We start from the raw sequence: 23667 nt of genomic DNA, 5'->3' as shown, positions 1-23667 counted from the left end.
GATTTTTTAAACCACTTCCTACACCAATACTGCAATCAAATGACGGCAACACCAAGCTCACCGACGTCACTCAAGGTGCATAGCCAATCAGCTGTTGCGAAAGAAGAGGGGGCTTGTTTTTGAAAAGACGCGCTCGTCTTGGGAGAAAAAGTAGCGGTGGCTGTAACGTTACTTGCTAACAAGCCGCAATTGCAAATGTGAGACATTAGAGTCTAAGGTAAGCTTTGGGTGTATTATCCTTCGCTCCAGAGCAAAAGTAATGTTTACGATGTATTTTACAACTCGCAGCACTTGCTGTTTTCGCTCGGAGTTTATATGGCTCTTTGTTGACTGCTAATGTTAGCTAGCCACAACAAGGCACTATGGGCGACGAATACACGAAACATTCAAGTCGCCCTGTTCTTTATGTAACAACATATTTGTATATGTTCACTGCTTAAAATGTAATGTTGTCGAATGCAAGTAGCTAGCTATGTTATTACATCTGGCCACGCCCAATTCCACAAAGCCTGGCCTCAGCCATTCCATTGGAGTATATCAGAAACATCTTTCACCTTGGAGTTTAGTCAGTTAAAGCATCTTCCTTTTGATCTCTCAACTAGATCAATACACAATAAGAAGAGTCATGGACGTGTGCAGCCATGTCAAAGTGGTTGTTCGTGTGCGGCCAACTAACGACAATGAGAAGTGCGAGAACTTCAGGAATGTGGTCCAAGTTGTGGACAACCACATGCTAATATTTGACCCCAAGGAACAGCAAATGACATCTTTCGGGGGACCAAGAGTTCGAAACAGAGATGTCAACAAGAGAGCCAATAAGGACCTGAAATTTGTCTTTGATAATGTTTTTGGGGAGGATTCTTCTCAGGTGGATATCTTTGAGAACACCACTAAAAGGATACTTGATGGAGTGTTGAATGGCTTTAACTGTACAGGTAATAAAATAGGCCTAAGCTTACTAATCTTTACAGGACTATACCATCTGATTAGTAGGCCTATGGCTATGTGCACGTTGAGACGGACTTTGTGTAAACAGTGTTACAAATAGCTTAATTTAAATGAATGTCATAGTACAGAGGCCCATTTTAGAAATAGTAATTAGTATGCTACAGTAGCCTATATCTTTGTACTCCATTTTGCAGTTAAATTCCAATACATTTGGTGTTACATTTAAACCTACCAAAATCTGATTTATTTTAATTTGGGTGGAAGTTTTGATCATGTTTAATTACTAATCCTTCTCTGAAATGTTGCAGTCTTTGCTTATGGCGCAACAGGAGCAGGCAAGACACACACCATGTTGGGCTCAAGCAATGACCCGGGTGTGATGTATCGCACCATGACGGAGCTCTTCAGCCGTATGGATCAAGTCAAGGAAGAGAAAATATTTGATGTAGCATTTTCTTATCTTGAGGTAACTCTTTGATTTTGTCTGTCTGTGATTTTTCAATTAATACATTTACACAGAATTCAAGGAAATATCTTCCTCCATCATACCTGGGAATTAAAGAAACACATTTTATTAATGAACAATCAGGATTTAAATTGTCAATAGAAATCAGTCAAGTTTTTGTCATAACTGGTTTGCAGGTCTATAATGAGCAGATCCGGGACCTCTTGGCTAATGTGGGCCCTCTTGCAGTGAGGGAGGACCCCTCGAAAGGAGTGGTTATCCAAGGCCTTACTCTGCACCAGGTTAGTGATCAACCGGTTATTTGTTGTCTGTCAGGTGTGTTGTAGTTTTTATTTTTTACATCTCTTTTTGATTTATGTGTTCTGGTTTTATTTGTTTAAAAGTATTCATGTGACTTCTTTTGTAGCCTAAGTCTGCTGAGCACATCCTTGAAGCTTTGGATTATGGCAATCGGAATAGAACGCAGCACCCCACTGACATGAATGCCACCTCGTCACGGTCCCATGCTGTATTTCAGGTAGGCTATTTCAATGGAGTGGCGTCATCTACCTTTCCTCCTTTACCAGACGTTTTGTCTGTCAGGTTTACCCACTGCAGTCACTGGACAGGTGAAGATGAAATTGTTGGTGTTCTTGTCCCACTAGATTTACTTGAAGCAACAGGACAGGACGGCTAGCCTTAATCCAAATGTCCGTGTGGCCAAAATGAGCCTGATTGACCTCGCTGGCTCCGAGCGAGCAAGTGCCACCAATGCAAAGGGAGCACGTCAACGGGAAGGCGCTAACATCAACCGTTCACTCCTTGCCCTGGGAAATGTCATCAACGCTCTGGCTGACCCTAAGGTATGTGTAAAGCATCTTGATTCATGTTTCTGATTGAATCAAAGGAAATTTTTCTGCTCATAGTATACAATATAATTCATAATGCTGGTTGATCTTTTGACAATAAAACTCAGAGGCATTACTGTGTGACTTGTAAACAATGTTGAGCAGTCCTTGGTGCTGCTTCCTCACCACTGAGAATACACAAACTTATGTCTAGATTTAACACTATGACAGGTGTGTCAAACTAATTTTGCCCTGGGGGCTGCATTCGGTGTTCGAAGTCCAAAGGGATGCACTGAAACTTCTATTTCCTTGTCATCAAAATTTGCTAAAGATAGATAGATGGAGCACTATCATTTTTGGAATTTTCAATGCTCCCAGATTGTCTGGCTTTCATTTTTGTTGGATTATAAGCGAGCTGGACACAGTCAAGAAACCGCATGAATGTAGGATCATTATCTTTTCTACACAGTTTCCATTTGGTTTAGTCATTTTAAACTATTGAATTCATTCCCCCACACACACACTTTTATCCAAAGCAACTTAGTCACGTGTGCATACATTTTATTTGTGGGTGGTCCCGGTAATTGAACCCACTACCCTAGTGTTACAACTGATATCTTATGTTTATCCCTCCAGTGAATGGTGTTAGGGTTATCCCTTGCTGTCATTCATTTTCTCTGCCAGTTGATTTCTGTGGTCACACTGCATTTTTTAAGATAATGTTTTTTCTTGTTGTGGATATTTAGGTCGGTCTAGTCTAATTTATTCTGTCTTCATTTTGTCTGTATTTTGTTTAATTGATTGCAATTTTACATCCTACTGGCAGCAATACTCCCCTGCTCAATCATTGCCAGAAAAAAGTGAGCAGCTCCCTGTGATTCAAGGAGCATTGCTTGGTCTGTTAGCAAGCCAAGTATTTGGGTAATATTTCATTCCAGTTGCATACATTAACCTGTCACTGAGTCGTCTCGGTTTAACACTGTCCCTGGGGATTCCACAAGCAGGCCACTTGCATTTAGGAAATGCTGCACAAACATGCCACCGCTGTACTGACATTTTTTGTTTTGTATATTTTTATGGCACCGTTGTTCGCTTTAGGGAATGACACCTTGATGTCCCAGCTTGGACTGGTCCCATGGCCATGAATTACAGTTGCATATTTAGCCTCTCTCTCAGGCTGTTACTCTGTACATTGTAAATCCTGCTCTGGTGAAAGACTCACTCTGCTTAATTGGGACAACCTCATTTTAAGCTGCAAACTTTGAGCTCCCATGGGATCAGCTGGAAATATAAGGGTTTCCTGGTTCCAGATGTAGGTTTCGGCCAGGGAGAACAGCTGGGCAGCCCCCAGCCCATTGCAGATCACTTTTCCTCTGCAAGTTCCTAGTAATTCCTGCCATTTGAATCTCCATGCGACTGTGACTCACCTGAACAGATGTAATGTACTCAAGACGCATCTGTGCCATTAGTGAAGCCAGGCTGAATTCAGACATAGCACATTCACACCAGCAGAAGATAATGTGCTTGGGCGTTTTTATGGAAACAAATAGTTACCATCTGCCAATAAGAATGTGTATATCCAAAACATTAAGAATACCGTCCTAATATATGTACCCCCCATTTTGCTCTCAGAACAGCCTCAATTTGTCAGGGCATGGACTCGACAAGGTGTCGAAAGCGTTCCACGGGGATGCTGGCCCATGTTGACTCCAATGCTTCCCACAGTTGCTGGATGTTGTTTGGGTGGTGGACCATTCTTGATACACACTGGAAACTGTTGCGCATGTAAAACCCAGCCGTGTTGCAATTCTTGACACAAACTGGTGTGCCTGGCACCTACTACCATACCTCGTTCAAAAGCACCTAAATATTTTGCCTTGCCCAGTCACCCTTTGAATGGCACACATACAATCCATCACTCAATTGTCTCAAAGCTTAAAAATAATTATTTAACCTGTCTCATCGCCTTCATCTACTCTGATTTGAAGTGGATTTAACAAGTGACATCAATAAGGGATCATAGCTTTCACCTAGATTCACCTGGTCAGTCTGTCATGGAAAGAACAGGTGTTCTTAATGTTTTGTACATTCAGTGTATTTGACTATTCTAAAATGCCCCCCTATACAGCCTTATTTGTGTGTTGTCACTGGGCATTTACTGTATGCCTTGAGTCCCAAAGGGTCATAGGACTGTGGTCAATTCCATTTTTAACGCAAGCAAGTTTGAATTAATTGATATAAATAAATAAAAATATTAATGTCCAGTGAGGTTTTTCAGACCTTTCCCCACCTCAAACCTGAATGTGTAGGCCTAACCATTTCCTGTTTTGCACTTTTACTCTTCTTGGCTAATGCTGTATTTTTATTTTATTTTAGCAGAGTAAGAAAGCCCACATACCATACAGGGACAGCAAGCTAACACGACTCCTTAAAGATTCTCTTGGCGGGAACTGCAGGACGGTCATGATCGCCAACATTAGCCCCTCCTCCAAATCTTATGACGACACCCACAACACACTGAAATACGCCAACCGGGCCAAAGAGATCAAATCATCGGTCAGTAAACTACACACCCATCCCAACAATGTTCTAGGATTTACTTGGCCGTGCTCTCTTTAGTGTACCTTCATTTGTAATAAACTCTGTTTTTTTTAAAGCCAAAAATAAGTTCAGAGGTGGTTTTGACAGTGAAACTTGTACTACATGGCATTTCTTACAATATTTCTGTTGGTAATGCCTCTTTCTCCCTCCATGCATTTTTACATGCATCTACCTGTCCTTTAGCTCAAGAGGAATGTTGTCAGCTTGGACAGTCACATCGGCCAGTATGCAGTGATATGTGAGAGGCAGCGAGAAGAGGTAATATAAGATGAAGCACCCATCTCTACTACACAGACTGGAGGCCTTTATGGTCAGAAAAAGTGTGGACATAAATTGTGAAATGTATCAATGGTTTATGCCATTTCAGATCGTTCAATTGAAGAAGAAGTTGAAAGAATATGAGGAGAGGAAGATGGACCCTCTCGTTCCTGGAGGCTCTAATACCATCTCCAGTCAGAACCAAACAGAGATTCACAAGTAAGCACTTATTTCTTGTGCCAATGTGCATGCAACAACCAAAAGGCAAAACTTGTATTTATATAGTAATACAAGTTCTGTTATGCATAATATGCACCACACTTGAGTGTTGTTCTTTAAACTTGTACACTTTAATTGAAATCCATAGATAATTTATAATGTTGAGGGAAAAGTACAAAGCCCAAGGACCTGGTGGGTGGAGAGCTTGCTCTGCATTTTTGATAGGGGCAGCTGTGAGCCACGTAAATAAAGCTACACAATATATCGATAGTAGCTAAAAATGTCTTTCCTTCAGTCCCCTCTAAGGGCTGCAGTGGCATCTGTTTAAAAAGGGAGAGAGGGCGGGGGGGTGGAAAGCTGAATGAGTCTCATTCCCACGCATTTCATTCACCGGCATCAGAATTCACAACTCGCACAATGTGAGGCTCTGAAGAGAGGCAGCATGCTTCTCACACAATAAAAAATTCATCAGTCTGGCAAGGCCACGGCGGCTCCTACGTCACAGGGGTTACATTGGAGAGTGCAGTCACATCTCAGCGGCTGCTCTCCACTGTCTGTTTATTTATTTACCTGCATACCCCTCTTCCTTTACTAGAATGAGACATTGTTGCAAGGCCTCTGCCTTATTAGATCAAATCTGCTGGGGGTGATCCAGGGCAACTGCCTGATTTGAACACTGTTCAACCTGTTGAGTTGTACAATAACATGACATTGGATTTTTACTTGAGGAAGTGCAAACACTGAAACATTTGAATTTTTATAAATATTTGCCCTCCATTATTAAGCAAAAACTCCATTTAATGATAAATGGCTGGTTGCTCCTTTTTCTGGATAGGGTGTCAGAGTCCCTACAGAGCATTTTCTCCAGCCGCACTCAGATCAGGAGGGAGCACCTTGTTCTGGAGCGCCAGCTGAAGGAGAACGAGTTACGTCAGCGCCACAGCGAGGAGTGCAACCAGCAGGCCCAGCTCTTCAGTGCCAAAGACAAGACTGAGAAGGTCTGTTAAAGGCCCTTCTTATCACCATGTTGTTTTAGCCAGAAAATGGTCCCAGAAGGAGCATGTCTTTTATGATGTACCAGTGATAGATGGATGTTTTAAAGTGCATACACTCCTTTGTCGTATCCCAATCTGACAGGCTCTGTTGTTGAATAGGCCACCTGCAAGCACGAGCGCAAGCTGGCTTCCCTGCTCACACAGCAGCAGCACATCCGCAAGAGGCTGGAGGAGGCTGAGCTGCGCTTCCTTGAGAACAACGGCTTGCTGCACCGCGTGGAGAATGACATGAAGCTACTGGGACAGGACTCCCAGCCACCAGTGGTGAGGCAACTGCTGGAGGGGTCAGGAGATATGGTAGCTCTTGACCCAGGGGTGGTATTAGTGGTGTGATTTATATGGGTTATTTTGTTCATGTACTGGTAGGGGAAATGTAGAGGAAGATGGTCTCTCCAGGATTCCGTGATCATATTTTTTGTTGTTGTTGCTAAATCAACAATTCCCTGCATGTTATGTGAGGGCTTGCAAATTTGACAAATCACTGCACTATTTCTGCATAAAACATTGCAATGTTATCACAAAGCTGACCCATCACCGCAGTACAAAAAGAGGGCTCACAATTTGATTTGAACTGCATTTGTCATATGCACCGAATACAACAGGTGTAGTCCTTACTGTGAAGTGCTTACTTACAAGCCCTTAACCAACAATGCGGTTCAAGAAAGAGTTCTTGAATAAAATAAAAAAAGTAACACAATAAAATAACATTAAATAGGCTATATAGGGGGCGGCAGGGAAGCCTAGTGGTTAGAGTGTTGGACTAGTAACCGGAAGGTTGCAAGTTCAAATCCCCTAGCTGAGAAGGTACAAATCTGTCGTTCTGCCCCTGAACAGGCAGGTAACCCACTGTTCCTAGGCCGTTATTGAAAATAAGAATTTTTTCTTAACTGACTTGCCTAGTTAAATAAAGGTAAAATATATATTTGTGTGTATATGTATGTGTATATATATACAGGGGGTGCCGGGGCAAAGGTTAGTCCAGCTAATTTGTCCATGTAGGTAGGGGAAAGTGACTGCATACAGTAGGAAATAGACATTGAGTAGCAGCAGTGTAAAAACAAAAGGATGGGGGCAGGGGTCAGTCAATGTAAATAGTCCAGGTGGTCATTTGCTGAAATGTTGAGCAGTCTTATGGCTTGGGGGTAGAAGCTGTTAAGGAGCCTTTTGGACCAAGACGTGGAGCTCCGGTACTGCTTGCTGTGCAATAGCAGAGGGAACAGTCTATGACTTTGGTGACTGGAGTCTTGGACAATTTTTTTGGGGGGGGGGGGCTTCCTCTGACACCGCCTAATATATGGGTCCTGGATGGCAGGAAGCTTGGCCCCAGTGATGTACTGGGCCATGCTCACTACCCTCTGTAGCGCCTTCGGTCGGATGCCATGCAGCTCTCGATGGTGCAGCTGTAGAACTTTTTGAGGATCTGGGGACCCATGCCAACTCTTTCTGTCTCCCGATGGGGAAAAGGCATTGTCGTGCCCTCTTTATGACTTTCTTGGTGTGTTTGGATCATGATAGTTTGTTGGGATTGCGGACACCAAGGAACTTGATACTCTTGACCAGATCCACTATAGCCCCGTCGATGTGAATGGGGTCCTGTTCGCCCTTCCTTTTCCTGTAGTCCACAATCAGCTAATTTGTCTTCACATTGAGGGAGAGGTGCTTGTCCTGGCACCACACTGCCATGTCTCTGACTTCCCTATAGACTGGCCATCGTTGTAGTGATCTACCACTGTTGTGTCATCGGAAATCTTAACGTTGGTGTTGGAGTTATGCTTGGTCACGCAGTCGGAGGTGAACAGGAGGGGACTTAGCACGCACCCCTGAGGGGCCCCCGTGTTGAGGATCAGCTTGGCAGATGTGTTGTTGCCTATCCTTACCACCTTGGGGAAGTCCAGGATCCAGTTGCAGAGGGCGATGTTCAGTCTTTTGGGTGAATTTTGGCCCATTTCTCCTGACAAAGCCGGTGTAACTGAGTTGGGTTTGTAGGCCTCCTTGCTCGCACATGCTTTTTCAGTTCTGCCCAGAAATGTTCTATAGGATTGAGGTCAGGGCTTTGTGATGGCCACTCCAATACCTTGACTTTGTCCTTAAGCTATTTTGCCACAACTTTGGAAGTATGCTTGGGGTCATTGTCCATTTTGAAGACCCATTTGTGACCAAGCTTTAAACTTCCTGACTGATATTTCTTCAATGTATCCACATGATGTCCCTGCCTCATGGTGCCATCTATTTTGTGACGTGCACCAGTCCCTCCTGCAGAAAAGCACCCCCCAGCATGATGCTGCCACCCCCGTGCTTCACAGTTTGGATGGTGGTCTTTGGCTTGCAAGCCTCCCCCTTTTTCCTCCAAACATAACCATGGTCATTCTGGCCAAACAGTTCTATTTTTGTTTCATCAGACCAGACTACATTTCTCCAAAAAGTACGATCTTTGTCCCCATGTGTAGTTGCAAACCGTAGTCCAGCTTTTTTATGACAGTTTTGGAGCAGTGCTCCTTGCTGAGCAGCCTTTCAGGTTGTGTTGATATAGGACTAGTTTTACTGTGGATATAGATACTTTTGTACCTGTTTCCTCCAGCATCTTCACAAGGTCCTTTGCTGCTGTTCTAGGATTGATTTGCACTTTTTGCACCACAGTATGTTCATCTCTAGGAGACATAACGCGTCTCCTTCCTGAGTGGTATGATGGCTGCGTGGTCCCATGGTGTTTATACTTGCGAACTATTGTTTGTACAGATGAACACGGTACCTTCAGGCGTTTGGAAATTGCTCCCAAGAATGAACCAGACTTGTGGAGGTTTACAATTTCTTTTCTGGGGTCTTGGCTGATTTCTTTTAATTTTCCCATGATGTCAAGCAAAGAGGCACTGAGTTTGAAGGTAGGCCTTGAAATACAGGTACACCTCCAATTGACTCAAATTATGTCAATTAGCCTATCAGAAGCTTCTAAAGCCATGACATAATTTTATGGAATTTTCCAAGCTGTTTAAAGGCACAGTGAACTTAGTGTATGCAAACTTCTGACCCACTGGAATTGTGATACAGTGAAATAACCTGTCTGTGAACAATTGTTGGAAAAATTACTTGTCATCCACAAAGTAGATGTCCTAACCGACTTTCCAAAACTATAGTTTGTTAATAAATTTGTGGAGTGGTTGAGAAACGATTTTTAATGACTCCAACCTAAGTGTATGTACACTTCCGTCTTCAATTGTAGGTGTTCCTTTTGAGTCCGCAAAGAATTTCAATTTTAAACAATCATGCACATTTATATGATTCAATCAAGCCACACGTCTCAACACACTTTTTTCCTTGTCAGTGCATTGTTTCCTGCAAATATCACACAAAATCCTCACAAAATCCAGGAGGGATTGTGAAGATTTGTTGACAATGCTGCTTAATTGTAAGCTACCTAAACTAAGCCTTCTTTTTGGTTGCTGACTCTCTGGATAAGATCCATATAATAAACTAATTGCTAATTATACATCGAAATGGTTCTACTTATAGTTAAGGTGAACTATCCCTTTTTAATGTAATTTTTTTCATCCCCCAGAGAGAATTGGGAACGCATCACAGGAAGTGAACTCTATGCTACTTTAAAAGTATATATACACTGCTCAAAAAAATAAAGGGAACACTTAAACAACACAATGTAACTCCAAGTCAATCACACTTCTGTGAAATCAAACTGTCCACTTAGGAAGCAACACTGATTGACAATGAATTAGCAAGACACCCCCAATAAAGGAGTGGTTCTGCCGGTGGTGACCACAGACCACTTCTCAGTTCCTATGCTTCCTGGCTGATGTTTTGGTCACTTTTGAATGCTGGCGGTGCTTTCACTCTAGTGGTAGCATGAGACGGAGTCTACAACCCACACAAGTGGCTCAGGTAGTGCAGCTCATCCAGGATAGCACATCAATGCGAGCTGTGGCAAGAAGGTTTGCTGTGTCTGTCAGCGTAGTGTCCAGAGCATGGAGGCGCTACCAGGAGACAGGCCAGTACATCAGGAGACATGGACATTCAAGTATCTAAAGAAAAAAGTATTTAATAAGAATATTTCATTCAGATCTAGAATGTGTTATTTTAGTGTTCCCTTTTATTTTTTGGAGCAGTGTGTGTGTGTGTATTTATTTTTTGCAAATACGTACCAACTTGTTGTGACTGTTTATTTTCTTCCATCTGTTCTCCGGGTGAGTAGAACTGTGCTTATTTTATTATTATTATTGCTCTGGTGGATGACTGAGGTGAATGGATCAATGATCTTTATGCATCCCTCACACAGCCAGTTACCTAAAACCATGTAGATGTTTATTTTCTCTTTATCATCCCTCTTCTAGGAAGTGGCACAGAACAATGATTCATCCGCTTGTCAAATGTTCTCTCTGCTGTCGTTTCGTATACTCTTTTACGTCATAGTTGGATGACAGCTTTTTTTACCCAGAAGACAGGTTCTCAGAGATGAAGCATGGCACAAAATAAACCCCTCAAGACTCATTGTCTTGTGCGTCACTGATGACTCCCTGCCAGCTTGTTCTCTAGCTGTGGTCAGGGTTACTCAATATTTTCCCTCATGGTCATTTCAGCAGCTCTTCCACTTTCCCATCCAGGTACTCCAGAAGGACCTTCACTGCCACAGGCTCCAGCTACAGGTAGAGGACCTCAAGCAGCACATTGAGCAAATGACCCACCTCATCGGCATCCAGGACCAGGAGAACAAACAGACTAAAAAGTAGGTCATTTTTCTTTTTCAGTATTAAACACGTAATGTTGTCGTCATACCAAAACTTGGACTTCCATACCGATATTCATTGTTGTATTTGATACTCTTCACCCCAGTGATAAAACAGTGGAAAAATACCTCACTTACTGAGTAAAACATGTGGCCAAGCCAACGCTCCAGCTGGAAGCTACTGGGTGTGCAGGCTTTTGTTCCTGTTGAGCAGCTGATTGCTGGAGTCTGGTATACTACAGCAGGACTGGAACAAAAGCCTGGCATTGCGTGTCAGAGTTGAATCATCCACCTGTATCCACTGAAGACAGAGAGTGGAAATGCAGTGATATTACTATAAGATAGTCTTAAAGGGGTTTGTCAGACTTTTCAGACCTGTCAAGTAGACTTAAGTCAATCTGAGCCAATACTCCACAACATCTGTTGTACAGATATTGCTACAGGTTTTAGAAGGAATCTTCAGGCCTCAATCCTACATGAATGGGTAAATATGGTCAGGTAGATACAGACATATTAAGATGGGAATGATATGAAATAATATTTATGAAAAATGGAGTATGAGTCATGTGACTCACACTGTACTATATGAGTATGAATGGATGTGTGCCATCCATACCGGTGTCATACATTACCTCCAGAGAATGTACAGTGTCGTTATCGCTTACTTATATGAATTAGTGAATAGAGACGGTTCGTCTTTTGAATTATACTATACTAGGTGTTGCATACATGTGCAACAAAATTCACTTTGGCAACTTTACACTAGATTGTGATACTGACTCAACAGAACATCTTTTAAGCCTGAGTTTAATGCTTTCTTCTGTTCAGAATGGTGCATATGCTGCTGCCTGCCTACAGCAGACAGTATTGGACGCTGAGGGGGTCGGGCCTGGTCACAGCTGCCGACGAGGCTGAGAACCAGGACCTGGAGCACCTGGTCCTCAGGGAGAGGGGTGTGGTGTGGGCCGATCAGGAGAAGGCCGGGGAACAGAAGGACGAGGAGACCCAGGCTGAGGTTTCCAGGCTTAGGCCAGAGCTCGTACCTATCCTGTCATTTTCACACCTCATCTGTCCCCATCAAAACAGTCCCTGCAGTAGTAAGTCATGACTTCACATCTTATGTTGTTTTTAAAAAACGCAGACTTAGCTTCAACTCCCAGTGACAACGATGACATGTAATTTCCCCCTGAGGGATAAACTACAAAGCTATTGACTTTCTGCTTCATTAAGAAAGCTCAAGTTCAATATGTGTTTTTGGTTGATGATTTAATTAGACCATGCCCATTCTTTCTAGAAAATCTAAATATATTTTGGCACGTTAGCTGGCCATTGATCTTGCTTTGTAGTATACCCCCCCTGGTTGACTGTTTAATCCTCTGTTGTAGTGTACTTTATTTTCAGGCCACCAGTGGCCATACAGCAATATCTGGTGGCCCTGGGCTATTGGGCTCTATTTACTGTTGATCATGGGAAACTACACACACGGGAGCCACCATTCTCCAGGTCCTATCACACCCTGTATAACCCAGCACCAGTGCGCCATCAGGCCTCCTTTCATGACATTCAGCCCCTAAGAGACAATGGAGCGTGAACCAAAGCTGGCCAGCAATACTTAATTACTATGTTGCTGTCCATCATATGTCAGCAGGTGCACCCCGCACCTGTCCCCCTGCACCTGTCACATGCTTGTTTCCCTGTGTCTTTTATTTAGTATTTTTGGCTCTGTCCACTTGTGCTTGTAGTTGAGTGATATCCTGTAATTTGACCCTCCTTTCACAAGCCATGGGCACAAATGTATGATACCAGATCTCAATAGGTCCCGTCTGTTTGTTCTATTCCCTCTGTTTTCACCTTGCAATGACTATCCTGAAGACTACTGTTATTATATATTTAAAGCTACATTTAGTTAAATGCCCAGTGCAATCAAAACCTGATTTCCTGCATTTTATATATATATTTATTTATTTATTTACACTATGAAATTGTAAAGATTATGATGACGCCCATTTTTAGTTTAAGAAAAGACCGTCTAAAATGTCTGCCTGTTTTGGTGGGGTGGCATTTTGGCCTGCCTGGTGACATCACCAAGTGGTAAATTAGTTAATTAGAAAACGTTCCAAACCTCTCTGCCAATAACAGCTATTTTTCCCTTCTCCATTCAGACCACTCCCAGACAGTCCTAGAAAACTTCTTGCTTGAAAAATTGCGCTTTGCTAAGAAGCAATATTTGTTTCTTTTTGACCATTTTTAATTGAAAACAATCACAGTAAGGTACTTAATTGTTACCCAGAAATGATTTCATATTTTGATTAAAAATGGCTGCATTGAACCTTTACTCCCTTACACTTGTGGGAATTGGATAGGGATAGAGCTACATTGAAATGTTTCTTAAAGAAAAAATATGGAAATGCATAATCATGTAGAAGTTAGAAGGGAACAGTTTGGAGATTATGGAGAATTTATTAGACTAAAGGTGAGGCCAACCGTTCAGCTGACACAAGACTGAATCCAAACATTACACTGTTGATTTTATGAGCATTTTTAAATTTACAGTAATTTGACACACTTGTTTTGTTTTTTAACAATCTGGGACAAGTGGGTGAAATTTGAGCGCTTGTTCTATTGCCAACATGACTAGCAAAATTCTAAAATGAGATCTTAGTGTTAGGCTTTCACAAAGCAATTCAGAGAAACAGATTGTAATTTTGATATGCGCACAGAATGGATTCATGAGTAAATCCAAATGCCTGGTTCGCGGCAAATCTTCACAATACAACAAACAGGCTCCTTCTGTTCCGGACAACTCAGGGTATAACGCCAGGTTATCTTGTAACTGTACATCAAACATAGTAATCATAAACGTTGAGAATGTATATTACATACGTTTAATGATATGGAAATGTGAAGTGCACATTAGGACTCATGGGTGTTGGGCTTGCTTGTATGCCATCAAAGCAGTATTTATTATAATCCTTAGTCACATCTTTCAAAATACATAGAGTCCTTGTAATTTACAGCATTTCCCTCACTCAGACAAAACATTTTCTAAAGTTGCCCAATTAGCAGGAGGGATTGGGGCAACTTCTTGTCGTGTGCGGTGCTCAAGTTCAGAACGGCTGTCAGTCCAAACCCATACAGAGCTGTGAAGTGCAGAGCCTGAGTTCTGACGTCACGTATAGCATGTTACTGTACTGTTCCAATTTAAGAGCTTATCAATGTCCAAAGCTGACATTTTCAACCCACATACAGATACAAGTGTAAAGGGCTACCCATTTTTTTAGCCAGGCAAGTGTACAATCGCAGACGTTGCTACACAGTTCATGATGATTATTCACATTTACCACAGCCAAATGCTGAGGCACGATTGTGTCTGTTCTATTGATAACTGTGCAGGCTGAGCTGTGATGCTAGTCATGCTGTGTGTTGTGCTGATAACTGCGGGGGTGGCATGGTATTCATGAAGGAGGCTGTGTTGTTGAACATACTGTTGTCTGTCACTCAGGTGCTGAGAAACATAAGAGGAGAGTCTCGCTGCGCCTTCAACCCAATCCATCATCGAAAGGTAAACCTGTCTTTACTCTCCCTCAGGCCTGCTAACCTGGTCATTAATCTAACAGCTTGCCACATGGAATCCTTCATAGTGACAGTCCGAGGGGATCAAATATGTCCATCAAAGTCATCACTCCTGTGGTAAAAGCTCTGTTTCAGCTGTTAATTGTTCATCAGCAATTTCAGTTGGGTTAAAACTGGTTTCAGGATTCACTAGTATAAACTTGGGATGTTAACAGAGAAGGCTTGTTTCAGAAGACCACAAGAACTGAAATGGTTAAAATAATGAACTGACAATATTAAACATCCCCTCTGTAGTGCTCAAACTGAAGTGAGAAATTAGTAATATTGATTTGTGGATTAACAGTGGTTTTTGTTTTATTCCCACTGATCACTGGTGTTTAGTGTAACAACTTAATTTCCCTTCTGCCGTCCTCGAGATGATGGGATATCAATTGGCACTTCAACTGATTCTTAAACGAGGAAAAATAAAATCGGCAAACTGTTACAGAAACTTCAAAAAGTATTCCGACATGAAATAGAATTTGATTTCCAGTTGTGCAGCACTGCAGACTTTCTGGTCTGGAACTAAAGATATTTTGTGAAAATGAAATGACACTCGAGACCCCTTTAGAGAAAGAAAAGGACTGGAAAAACCTTTAGGGAAGTACAATAAGGAAGTATGTGAAATATGGCCGTCCAAATTGTCTGTAATGATATTTTCTGCTGAACAGATGTTCTACACTTGATTGAAACACATTGTGGGAAACGTCGGCTACATTTTTAAAGAAAACAACACCAGACGACCACAGCGCAACAGGAAATGGCTTTAAAAACACTTTTTACTAGGGCTGGCACAATTACTGTTTAACCGCCATGAAAATAAAATAACCCTCGTAAGTTGTACCTTTTTTTTTGTGGAACGGCTGGCTGAAGACGGGACGGCCAGGCATTTGTACGGTTGAGTCTGTTTCTACGGTAACATGGACTGTTAACAATGTGATGACTTTACTCCTTGCTGAAACAAGCAAGGTGTTGTAGCAAACAGGCAGCAGCACATGCAGTCAGGAGCAGAGCAGAGGAGATGTGTGTGTTTTTATTTTGCTATTCGAGCTGTAATAACGGTGACCACGGTCATTTGGCTGACCAATAACCGTCATCCAAAATTCCATGATCGTCACAGCCCTATTTTGTTTGCATGTCTTATCTACTTCAGAGTGGCTTTTTGTGATTGTGCATTACATGAATGGCCTTAAGGGTTTATCATAGTCCAAAACCAATACACATTTGCACTGTAGTGTTCTAGAATATTGGACCGGCTTTCATACTTTTCTCATTCTGAGCGCACCTCAAACAGTTTCGCCAACTGTCAAATCTTTCAAATGAGTAGAGGACGCGTACCAGACCAGAAAGTTGGTTGGGAATTGTGGGGCGGTGCGCGTTTGGGCTTTGTGTCCCCAGCAGATGGTTGTCTCAGATCCAGGTAGCTTTGTCACAATGGGACGCTGGACTATCGCTTCTGTGTCTGTGGACTATGATTTACATTTTAGATATGAAATAAGATCTTGTCCAAGTAATGTTACCTGTTTAGTGTGAAATCCTTGTTTTATTCTGTGTTTGTGCAACTAGCATCAGTGATTGAGTATGGAGATCCTCCCTCTTCCAACCTTCTCATTACAGCACCATCTCTAAGTGGATACGAGGGCAGGTCACCACACATGACCCTGTCAATAGGGTTCTGCACCCCACCAGTCCAATGCCTTGTACCCATCAGCACAGGATGGCCCACACAATTTCAATCACTCTTCTCTCTCTCTCTCTCTAACCTCATTCTGTGCCAGTTACTTTTTCCTGCACTATCACTCTCTTCCTCCTTGCCCCCCCTCCCCCTTTCCTCCATATCTTGTACTCAGTCAATCCATCATCCAGCCCTCCCAACCCAGGCTGCTCAAACCTCATTCATGAAAATGCAAATTCACTGCAGGGAAAAGCAGGTAGGCAAGGCAAGCGTAAACGCCCCTTCCCCGTCAGCGATAAAGTGGGAGGCAGCAGCCAAGCGACCCTAATACAGTGCAGTCTCCACCAGAAATAGCACCTCATGCATGTATTAATCCTACAAGCTAAAAATATGTGATTGAAAGAACTTGGCTGCCATTTATTGCCAGGCCAGATCTCCATCAGAAACGGTACCATTTATCACTGTCCCCTCATCCTGCCTTGCTATCTGAGCTGTGACTCAAATTTCCTAAATATTGCTTTCTGCTCTTCGTATGAATAAATAGGTCCATTAATCTTCCATATCCCCCCCTCCCTTTTATGATACACAAGTGTGTTGTTAAAAAATGTGAGCATTGTCACTTAAAAGCTTCTACATTAAACAATTTAGTTGGTTGTCCTATTTTGTCTGTGCGGGGGTGGGTAGGAAAATTGATATGTCAAATCCACCACCACACAGTTCACATTTCTGGGAATTGCCTCCTCCTCAGTAAAATGTAGTAGGTAGGAAGCGGCGTCACAGGGCTGTGGTCAGCAGCATGTAAATGATGCAGCCGCAGTGTCTCACTGCAACAAGTGAGTCTGCCTACTCGTGCTCTGATGCAACGTGCTCTCCACTTTACTCTTACACACCAGCCATTAACCTCGAACAACCCTGCTAACGTATGTTCTTTAGGTGACATAATCAATCTCAGCCAGGTTTTATCATAGTCTTCCTATTCTCGTAAAACACATTTATTCATGTTAATACGTTTAAGCTCTTATTACAGAATGAAATCCCAAAGTTCTATTCATAACATTTGGCCGGTTAACGGAAGACAAGTTTTCTATTAAAACGACTTTGGTGTATATTAAAAATGTATTGTGTAGCCTATATCAATTATTCCCATTTAATCAGTTGTATGTAAAGTTAGTTGTATCTTAATTATTGGTCATTTGATCAAGACTAACAGTATGTCGTGTGTATGACTCATCCTCACTGATGACTAATATGGTGATCCATTCAGTGTAGCTGTATCCTTTGTACGACAGGTTGCTAAGCGTGTGAGTCATCAATTATGGCTAGTGAGTGTGAACCACTTATACCATGAAATAACTTATCCTATGTCCACTCCTGCTTTGTCGGCCATAAGTTGTTTCCCCTCATTCCTTGCTTTGTGTTCCATAAGGATTTTATGTGGCCTTGTTATGTTTCCTTGATTGGTTAAAGTCCAAATGCAGCAGATTTTATCTCGGTATCAAATAATTTCTGGATAACAATTAAGTCATCTTACTGTCATCTTACTGTGATTGTATTCCATAAGCAAAGAGTAATTTCTCAAGCAAGAATTGTAGTCTGAGTGGGGAGGGGAAAACTAGCTGTTATTGGCAGAGTGGTTTAGAACTCTTATTGGTCCATTAACTAGTTTACCGCTTGGCGACGTCACAGGGCAGCCCAAAACAGCTTAAATTTTTGTCTTTTCAAACTGCTGTTATTAAACAGTTATTCCAACCTCGTGGTGTGGAAATATACACTGAGTTTACAAAACCTAATGAACACTGACCAGACTGACTAGGTGAATCCAGGTGAAAGCTATAGTCCCTTTTTGAATCCACTTCGATCACTGTAGATGAATGGGATTAGACCGTTTTAAAGAAGGATTTATGAGACATGGCTTGTGTATCTGTGCCATTGGGGGCGAATAGGCCAGATAAAAGATTTAAGTGCCTTTGAACAGGGTACGTTAGTAGGTGCCAGGCACACCGGTTTGTGTCAAGAACTGCAACGCTGCTGGGTTTTTCACACTCAACAGTTTCCCGTGTGAGTCAAGAATGGTCCACCACCCAAAGGTGTCAAGTTGGCTTGATGTCAACTGTGGGAAGCATTGGAGTCAACATGGGCCAGCATCCCTGTGGAATGTATTCAGCACCTTGTGGAGTCTGTGCCCTGACTAATTGAGGCTGTTCTGAGGGCTTTAAGTCTTGGTTTCTTTGAAACATCGAATTATATTTTCATTTTGCCTCATTTGATTCCTTTTCTTCTTTCCCCTACTTAGCCATCTTCCATGTCACATTAGCAGGGCTTGTCGGGACTGGTGAAACTCAATTTGTGAGTGTGTCCCGGCCCTTACTCCCTTACACCTCTGATTAATGTCTGCACTGTGTAAAGGTCACCAGGTTCACTTTCTTTGGCTACCTCTACACTTCTCCAACTGCCAAAAGATGAGAACCCATATTAGGCCTACTGCAGACATCGACTTCTCCTTTCAGTATTTTACAGAGAGGTTATTCCTTCATCTTTCAATGGTGGTGATACTGTCTTTTTATACCGGTGCCACCTAAGATCTATTCAGATGTGATTTATTTTCTTAAAACATGAGTATGGTGCTTCAACACAGATGGTAAGGCCATACAGGGGTTAAAGTTCTCCAGGAGGGTGATTATTTGGGGTGTTAAAATAAAAACACTCCAGACCACACTTGAATGTCTAGGAATAGATAGAACGTATGTGAAAATTTGTAATGGACATATCTATTTTCAAATAACTGCCCTTTTTCATGACCGCAAATCTATTTTTGACAAACATATCGGTCATAAAAAAATCTGTGCAGCACTGAATTTCGACATCCCAATGTGGACCTCGAGGCAAAATGTTTTCCTGCCAATCTAAGATCGACTCCAGTTCCAGTCATGGGATATAAAATAATCTTTCATCCCTGGGCCATGTATGACATTTCTATGTCAAACTACTGCCATGTTGTTAGTGAATACCCAATGCTGAAGCCGACAGCCTACTGTGATTTAGACTGGATAATAATATATAATAATAATATATCCCATTTAGCAGACGCTTTTGTCCAAAGCGACTTACAAGTCGGCTGGGGCCACTACTTTTACATATGGGTGGCCCCAGCGGGAATCGAACCCACGACGCTTGGCGTTGCAAGTGCCATGCTCTACCGACTGAGCCACACAGGACCCTGTGCATTCTTATCTTGCACTTGAGCTCAAACTAGTAAACCAAGTAGCAAGACCTCACCAACCACTAACAGAAAGTGTTCTGGCTGAACAGGATGAACCCTGAACCCAGTTCAGGAAGAAGCTTATAGAACGCCCCCATATAAATGTGTGTAGAACAGATGTGACTATCAAGTAAAACATGGAACCCTTTACATTTTTATAACCGCAACATTCCAAAGATCTTACCTCACTGAATACTTCCATGTAAGTGCTTGGTGGAGGATGTTTATGATTTTTTTTTTTCAATTACAATTCCATTTGACCTCTCAATTCATTAAGTGATTTGTAGAGTTAGGCCAGAATTGAAAAAAATCCCCTTGTCAATTCGCAGTACATGGATTGGACTGTATTGAAATGGAATTGACCTTGATGAAGTGTGTTGTGGAACTTTAGCAATTTATTTGATCATGTATAGGCTTAAATTTGTTTGGTTCTTTGGCTTCTTCATAAAAAAGAAATCCTATTGATGTTGTTTTCTAGGCCCATCGGCCCAGGTGACAGTGATGGAACCAATTCCCAAGAAACCTACCAGGAGGAAGCTGGCAGTGTCTCCACCAAACCCTGGGAGTGTTGTCTCCGCGTCAGCGCAGGTTCCCATGGTCCTCCAGGAGGTTTTAAGACAGGAGGGGATGTTTCCACTGCTCTACACTCCAGAGGCCAGCAGTACACTCAACAGGCCTTCACTCCTGCCTCTCCAGCACTCTGCAGTCAATGACCCCAACATGACATTTGACATTGAAGATGGAGACAATGAAGCAGATCTTGCCAACGCTACCGCCATCCTTTACCAATGTAGCCCCAATCATCAGGCTGAGACTTCGTGCCCCTTGAGTCCAAGCCAACAGCAGGCTCCCCGAGCCAATGACATGAGCAAACCCCCCAAAAGGTGGGTGTGGTATTGTCTAAGATGGTCATCATACTCCGGCATTTCAACTATCCAGTTTAATATTAGCTGCTGAACAATGTAAAACAGTGCGTACATTCATAGATTAAGACTTTCTCTGTATATATATATATATTTCTTTTGCCTCTTACAACGATTCACAATTTTATTTAACACATTTTGTCCCAGGACACAGACTGGCAGAAATTGTATTCGGGTTCGAGCCCGTCCAAGTACTTATTTCTAAACGTTGAGCTGCCTTGTCTTTTAAGTTTTAGGTACGAGCAAGTGGCAGTGAGAGAGCTCAGAATTGTCTAATGTAACAGAGTGCGGTACTCATTCCAGTCTGTTTATGTTTTGGTCACATGTCAGAGACTGTTCAAATATTGAGAAGGAAAGTGACATTGCCTGACTTGTTGTTTCCCGCAGACTGGAGATACCGTCTCTGTTAGACATCCGACGTGGCAAGACCTACATGGCCATGACTTCGGCTGCGCAGGGCAAACGCAAAATAAACTGGTAGGTGTGGTTGTGACATACTCAAAATAAATTTTTCTTAGTGAAGGATCAGCGAAGGAAGTGTTGTGCTGCTCAGATATTAACGTATTTCATCTCTTGTGTTTCCATCTCCCCCTGTAGCAGCAGCAGAGAGCAGGAAATCATTTCAGCACCCAAGCGCATAAAGCAGGACCCCACAGTAGTAGCAAGCAGACCACTAAGAGTGCGTCGTTTTGCTGGTGAGTGCAACAATACCAGTGTTTCTCCCCTGAAGTGACCGAGGGAAACAGTGTAGTTTGCTTTCATTCACTATTTATAAAATATATTCATGTGTGGCTTTTCCCCCCTCTAAAATCCCCATGTTCATTTCAATTAGTGGTGCTTACATGCAGAGCTTATGCCTACATCTGTCAGCTGCAACACAAAGTTCAGGGCAGGGCCAGAATATGCTTTTTTATATGCCTGTTATGAAGGACACAAGCTTTTAGAAAACCAAGCTGTTTTTAAATCTACAATGAAGGCGCTTGTCTGCCTGTTACGTATGGCGTGTATTTTATGAAGGGTTTTGTTTGGCTTTTGGACAACTGCAGAATTTGGTTTCTCATCAGATTGCATACTTTTGATGTGATGTGTTTTAGACAGCAATTTGTTTTACTATTCAATTTTTGTCATTTAAAATAACCAACTTTTTTTATGATGGGATTTTTCACACTGCAACGGAAAAACATTTAATTTGAAGCTCCCCATACAGACTGGGGCTCTATCTAAGCATTGTGTTTCTCCTTAGGGTCAGAGGAGAACGAGCCCAGAAGAGTTATGAGGAGTGTTTCTGAGGGGAATCTTCACCTCATGGATGTTCAGAGAAAAAAGTCCATATTCTATAAAACCTCCCAGAAATTCAAGAGTGTGACAAAGAGGATGTGAGACCTGCTTTTGACCAGATGTTGCTGATGTCGTGTAGATATTGGGGAATTGTGTGTAGCTATGGAGAGAGAAATTAAGTCCTATGGATTTCTTGAATCGTTTTTGCTTGAATTGTGTATGATTCTGAAGTTGTTCTTAGTTTTATTTTAGTTTGTAGAATTAATGTTTTTACATGATTTTCTACATTAATATTTGTTGTACCAATAATTTGTTATTTAGTAATAAAATGTTTAACTACTAATGTATGTGGATGGTTTTTACCATGAATAATTCAACTCTTCCAATCTTTTTTTTTTTCTCGAATGGTTCATTTCTGAGCCTTTCCCTGTACATATATTTCCTTTCAATGTAAAATTGAACGGAAGAGGCAGATTGAGTTATCAGACAGGCTGTTTTACTGTCAAGTCATGTGGCCATGCATGTGAATGCTGTTGACATGGAGACTTGTGATGTTCGTTCATTCTGCTTGTAACTCATCTGTATAGGGAAACTCATTCACCTGTGGAACTTTTTTCACTGTTCTATATCAGGCTACACATAAACAGAAATGAAGGCTCATAAAATATTGTTAAAGTTGAACAGTGTTAAGAATTCCTACTCACTGAGAGCTGTATTGAGCCCCATCTAGTTGCCACTCTAAAGTAAATACATGTTGTTTTCTACCAGCTCTAACAATAGGTGTTGTACATGCACTTTGATACCAGCTCCCTTTTGTAATGGCTGTATATATCTTCAGAGAAAAAATCAGACTTACATTATGTCTGGAAAGATGCCAACTCATCACTTTGAATTCAGTCTTTCTGTTGCACAGCATCCAATGTTGTTCTTTATTTTTAGCCAGGAAGCTCAATGCCTGGTGCGCAGCCCGCCCGCCCCACACACACCGCTTGTTCTGGAACTGGTCTACACACAATTCCCCATAATGTCAAAAAGGAATTATGTTTACAAATTAATTAATGAAAAGCTTATGGTAAGCCTAAATAAGTTCAGGAGTAAAAATGTGCTCAATAAGTTGCATGGACTCTGTGCAATAAGTGTTTTTACCATTTTTAATTGAGTACCACATCTCTGTAACCCACACAATTCTCTGTAAGATCCCTCAGTCGAGCAGTGAATTTCAAGTACAAAAAAGGAGGTTTTCCAATGGTTCACCAAGAAGGGCACCTAGTGGTAGATTGGTAAAAAATAAAACTGACATGAATATCCGTTTGAGCATGTTGAAGTTATTAATTACACTTTGGATGTTATATCAATACACCCAGTCATTACGAAGATGCATGCACCCTTCCTAACGCAGATGCTGGAGAGGAATGAAACCACAGAGATTTCACCATGAGGCCAATGGTGATTTTAAAACAGTTTAATGGCTGTGATAGATGACTGAGGATGGCGCAACAACATTAGTTATCCCACAATAATAACATAAATGAGAATGAATAGAATACAAAAATTCCGAAACTTGCAGCCTGTTTGCAATAAGCCAATAAAATACTGCTAAGTCATTAACTCCTGAATACAAAGTTATGTTTGGGTTAAATCCATCACCTCAATGAGTACCACTTCATATGTTCAATTATGGTGTCTGCATCATGTTATGGGTATGCTTGTCTTTGGCAAAGACTAGGGAGTTTTTTGTGATATAAGAAATAGAATAGGGCTAAGCACAGGCAAAACCCTAGTGTAAAACTTGGTTCAATCTACTTTCCAACAGA

At 41.8% G+C, this 23667-nt stretch overlaps 1 protein-coding gene across 2 annotated transcripts; it reads left to right on the top strand.

Annotated features, from left to right (window-relative positions):
- The first annotated feature begins 13 nt into the window (after positions 1-13).
- kif18a (kinesin family member 18A) lies at positions 14-22196 on the top strand. 2 transcript variants are annotated; one of them, XM_064991777.1, is made up of 18 exons: positions 14-217; positions 603-935; positions 1257-1414; positions 1591-1695; positions 1821-1931; positions 2059-2256; positions 4621-4797; positions 5026-5100; positions 5210-5319; positions 6155-6317; positions 6474-6638; positions 10985-11106; positions 11935-12203; positions 14609-14668; positions 20131-20536; positions 20963-21052; positions 21173-21270; positions 21819-22196. In XM_064991777.1, the coding sequence occupies exons 2-18, from the start codon at positions 626-628 to the stop codon at positions 21953-21955; spliced, it is 2754 nt and encodes a 917-aa protein (XP_064847849.1). In that variant the 5' UTR covers positions 14-217; positions 603-625; the 3' UTR covers positions 21956-22196. The 2 variants fall into 2 exon arrangements, with proteins under 2 accessions (XP_064847849.1, XP_064847841.1); XM_064991769.1 differs by having other exon boundaries at positions 4618-4797.
- The last annotated feature ends 1471 nt before the right edge of the window (positions 22197-23667 follow it).

The sequence above is a fragment of the Oncorhynchus masou genome, chromosome 2 (genome assembly GCF_036934945.1).
Source record: "Oncorhynchus masou masou isolate Uvic2021 chromosome 2, UVic_Omas_1.1, whole genome shotgun sequence".
Classification (NCBI taxonomy): Eukaryota; Metazoa; Chordata; class Actinopteri; order Salmoniformes; family Salmonidae; genus Oncorhynchus; species Oncorhynchus masou.
Note: the sequence above shows the minus strand (reverse complement) of the source record. Positions and strands in the feature narration are given on the sequence as shown.

Bases quoted from the DNA above. Each gene is read 5' to 3' on its own strand.
- kif18a (XM_064991769.1), top strand. From the start codon at position 626: ATGGACGTGTGCAGCCATGTCAAAGTGGTTGTTCGTGTGCGGCCAACT. The intron at 2,257-4,617 runs GTATGTGTAAAG...ATTTTATTTTAG, and splicing joins ACGCTCTGGCTGACCCTAAG to CAGAGTAAGAAAGCCCACAT. The intron at 4,798-5,025 runs GTCAGTAAACTA...CCTGTCCTTTAG, and splicing joins CCAAAGAGATCAAATCATCG to CTCAAGAGGAATGTTGTCAG.